The sequence below is a fragment of the Ictidomys tridecemlineatus genome, chromosome Y (assembly GCF_052094955.1).
Source record: "Ictidomys tridecemlineatus isolate mIctTri1 chromosome Y, mIctTri1.hap1, whole genome shotgun sequence".
Taxonomy (NCBI): Eukaryota; Metazoa; Chordata; class Mammalia; order Rodentia; family Sciuridae; genus Ictidomys; species Ictidomys tridecemlineatus.
Genome location: NC_135494.1, coordinates 7,455,225 through 7,459,492, shown reverse-complemented (window position 1 = coordinate 7,459,492; position 4,268 = coordinate 7,455,225). Strand labels below are relative to the sequence as shown.

At 52.7% G+C, this 4,268-nt stretch overlaps 1 protein-coding gene across 2 annotated transcripts; it reads right to left on the bottom strand.

Annotated features, from left to right (window-relative positions):
• Positions 1–266: 266 nt before the first annotated feature.
• Positions 267–3,726, bottom strand: LOC144371828 (testis-specific Y-encoded protein 1-like). 2 transcript variants are annotated; one of them, XM_078035178.1, is made up of 7 exons: positions 3,546–3,726; positions 3,024–3,290; positions 2,118–2,195; positions 1,860–1,980; positions 1,620–1,765; positions 1,431–1,516; positions 267–753 (listed from the first exon to the last, which is right to left on the bottom strand). In XM_078035178.1, the coding sequence occupies exons 1-7, from the start codon at positions 3,576–3,578 to the stop codon at positions 687–689; spliced, it is 798 nt and encodes a 265-aa protein (XP_077891304.1). In that variant the 5' UTR covers positions 3,579–3,726; the 3' UTR covers positions 267–686. The 2 variants fall into 2 exon arrangements, with proteins under 2 accessions (XP_077891304.1, XP_077891305.1); XM_078035179.1 differs by having other exon boundaries at positions 1,860–1,971; positions 3,546–3,725.
• Positions 3,727–4,268: the final 542 nt, after the last annotated feature.

The window sequence follows — 4,268 nt, the reverse complement described above, 5'->3', positions numbered from 1 at the left end:
AACACAGACTATAGGAAGGCCTTAGTATGAGGCCTATGTGTCCTGGTGGCAAGAGTTCCAAAGAAGACATGACTACATTTACATAAGAGGAGTTGTACACTTGTGAAATCAGAAGTTGTTTTAATATAATGGACACTACATGCCAAAGAGTGGCAGGTTTCCAAGACTGGGGACTGTCTATCTGGAAATAAGTTCAAAGCAAATGACCTGTCACCAGAACATGGAAAACCTAGGACTTAAGCCACCTAGTGAATAAATGACACCTATATGGGGCTTGCCTGTCACTGTCATGGATCCTGTCTCACATGCAGGTGGCTTGTCCAACTAAAGGTCCTGAATGCAGCTGGAATTCTGCAAGGAAACCTGTTCGGGTAGAAACTAGATTCACTGCTTTATTGCAACATCAGTGAAAAAAAGTACTTCAAAGGCCTAGTTTGAAAAAATGTTTCAAAAATTCTAAATAAACTCCCTGGGATGGCTCCATATCTGCCCCAACCCCTCATAAGCACAAAACAATTCACAAGAGTGCCCCACTTTTATTTTAGCCCTCATTGGCAATGCTAATACACAGAACCCTTTGCTTCAACTTTTGACCAGGGCGGTAGTCCACCAGGGCGGGTTCTTCCAGTGGGCTCAGGCTTCATGGAGGTACAGGTGAACCATGTCAACTTTTGCTGTACTTTGCTTCATGGGCCCTGCTGGCATGTACCCAAACATGGAGACTGGGTCTGGTCATGTAGCAGGCCGAGGTTCCTGCAGGAATAAGGACAGGAGCATGCACATAAGCAAACACGCTTGAACAAAGAGAGGCAGGCACTTGGCTCCTACAGATGTGCACAGGGCATGCATGAACAAGATGGGGACCTCTGTCCATTATCACACAACTAGGTTCACCTTCCTGAGGGTTCACCATCCCTGTCCAGGGATGGACATCCTCACCTTCCTCAACCCGGGCATGTGGCATGATTCCCACAGTCCCACTACCCTGAGGCCACTGTATACTTTCCCTGACACTGAAAAGTTCACTGGACACCTTGGTTGGGATTTTTAAGGTGTCCCGAAAAATGCAAGCACAGGACTGGGGACTACATAGACGAAAGTTGGACAGATGTGAAACTGCTTATGCACATGTGTAAGACAGCATCTGGGCAAGTGAACCCACACCAGGGCATGGATAAGGGCAGAAGGCCAGGAAGGAGCATTCCTAGAGGCTTCAGTAACCTTAAGCTCAGCCTCTTTCCCAGGTCCCAGGACATTCACCTTCTTCACCTCACCCTAAGGAGGTTGCCCAGTTCAACATACACTCTTGCTGTGCACTCTCCTCTGGTTTTTGTTCCTCCTAGTGCCTAGAAGAGCAGAAGCCTCAGGTTTTCTGGGCTGCTTCAGGTGGCAGAGGAATGGGGCATTTCAAACTCACCCAGGAGGCTCACCTTGCCAGGCCAGCATCCTCTGCCCTGGTGCTGTCTTCCTCCTGGTAGTAGTCCAGAGGATTGACCCACAGGTCCTCGATGATGACCTACAAAGGGAAAACAGACAAGTCTGTTCCAGGCTAACATACCCTATTCCCCACAGCACAGGGACTCACCAGGTCACTGGTTTTGTGGCCTATGGATCCCCACCTCAGCAATCCTGTTAGAGTCAGCACACTTGTGCCCTGACAACCAGCTGAAGAAGGTCAGCCTGCTGGAGTCCTGCAAGGGGCTGTGCACCAGTGCCTCCCCATCCACCAGCCACTGCAGCACACTGGAACAGGATGCCTCATACCCTGGAGGAGTTGGAACAGTTCAGCACATATCCGATTCTGTCCAGCCAGCACACTGATATGAAAGACCCCAGTGTCTGGGAGTCGTTTACTTTACCAGTGATGTTCAGCTGATACTCCTTCATGACCACTTCATTCTGGAAGTAGGGGTTTTCTTGAAAGGAGAACTTGATCCTGTAGAGGGACTTGGGATACCTGAGTTCCTCCACCTGCCAGGCCTCAGGCAAAGACAAGGGATGGTGTGGTTGGGTGGCTGTGCAGAGCGAGTCTGTGAGCTAGCTCGCATGGGCTGCCCTCCCAGCTTTCCTTCTCGGGCCTCCCCACACCCTATCCCCAGTCTCACTCCCCAGTTCACCTCTAAATTCCTCAAATAGCTTAGCAGGTCTTTATCTGCCCAACTGAGGATGACAGAAACCTGGGGGTGGTACATCATCTGCCAGGCGTCAAGGACACATGTGGTGACATGGAAGGAGCAGGCAATAGCACAGGGGGCCCTCCAGGGAAGCAAGGGGTGTGTGGGACAGGGGATCCCTATACAACACAGCACTGTGCCCTTCCCTGCCAGCAAGATACCCTGGCTTATCCACTCTCATCCTCTGCCCTGCCCAGGTCTCCAGGCCTGCCTGGCATGTAAGAACCTGATGACACCATCTGCTCTGTCCCCAGGGTAACTGACATCACCCTGGCTGCCTTGAGATGGACAGAGATTACTGATGTTTGGGCATGCTGTCCATCGCTAGGTGTTCATAGCCTTACTGAACTTGGGTATGTGTGTCCTGTGTCACCATATCTGTGTGTTTGTATGGGGGTGGGGGCCTGGGGGATTGCGTCTCATTTCAGGCTGCGAAAACCATCAGTGAACTGATAAGATGCAATTTTCCAGCCTACCCTTGGATAGGAGCCTGACCACATTGAATGTCACAGGTTGGCAAGACTGCATGTTTAGAGTGACCTTGGAAGTGGGCATGGAACTGGACAAGGTGCCCTGTCAATGTGCTCTTCTCTCCATTCCTGGTGGGCTGCAGCTGTGGCTCCCAGCCTCCAACAATATTCAAGCCCTGCTGTTTGGGCTCCCCTGCCATCCAAAGTGTCTGCTCTTAATTCTCAGGGAGACTTTGTCAGAACCTGACTTAAGCTTAGGGACCCAGGGTGAATGCCACTACTTCCCCTACTCCCATTTTTCCCAACCCAGCGCCTCAGGGTTCTCTAAAGCCAATCCAATGTGTTGGAGCTCAGCTTGACGGCACACAGCAAAGGATACCACTTTGGCCCAGAAGCCAGGGATGCGCTGGATGATGGCCCTTCTGCGATCCAAGTGTGATTTGCACCTCATTTCCACCTTCCTCTTCAGCCTTGCACAGGCCCGGCTGGCTCGGGCATTCACAAAGCTGAGCTCCAACTGCAGGATTTGCAGCTTGTCCATTTTTGACCGCAGTCTGGGTGGTCTGCGTCCTGCCTTGGGCAGCCTCCTCTGCACCAGCTGCACCTGGGTATCTTCCTCACCTTCGTGCTCCCTTGAGTGCTGGTCCTGGGCGGTAACACCCCTCAGCTTCCCGACGTCTGACAGCAGTTTCCAGTCTGCCCTCCCACTACTACCCCTTCAGGAGAGCTCCAGGACTTAGGGTGCTGCAGAGACTCCAAATTGCCCAGCATGTTATACTCATCGCTGCTACTAATAATCAATCCACAGACTGTCCAGGCCAAGGTGCTGGAGGTGAGTGAGGTCTCCGCCCCCAGCAGCCCACAGGAGGCTCCATCCTGAAGGCCCCCATTGAAAACTCACCTGGCTCTCCTCCAATTCTCCTTGTCTGGCCATTGTGATCGCTTTTCACCAAGGCCAGCTGAGAAGCAGATCCCACAGGAAGACCCACACCCGCCTGCTTAGAGCCGGACCAATGTTTCTAGGCCTCAGGGAAGCCAAGCAGTTGGGAATTCAGCAGGAAGGCGGAGTTTTCTTGGAGCGCATGCGCGTGTCTCTGTGACATCAGCTGCGTGGCTATCAGGAAGTGGCCATTAGCATGAGGCAGTCAAAGGGCCTGTGGAATGCCCGGCCCTCTGCATTCACCCAAAAAATGCACGAGGGGCGTGGCCACAACAACCCTGCCCCTCTGGCTCCAGGCCTTATGGGCTCTGCCAGTTTGGGCCCCCTGATCCCTATTGGTAATCTCAGCCCCTAGTTTAGGGGCCAGGCGCTGCACACCAGGATGGCAACAGGTGTGCAGCCCAGCAAAACACAATGCACGTCCAAATCTCAAGCCACATGTCCTGGTTTAGCTCATCTCCATGGACGATGGACCCCGTGGAGGCAGACACAGTGGGATGGGCCTGGCCAAGGTGCTGGAGGTGAGTCACAGCAAACATGTCAGTGGAGGAAATCCACCTGGGCAGCCAGCCCAACCTTTGCCTCCTTGCAGAGGAGTTCAGGTTACTCCAGCAGCTTGACCCTTTCCAAAGACCCCTCCCTGTAGGTGTACATACAGTTAGCTCCAGTAGCTCAGATTATGGC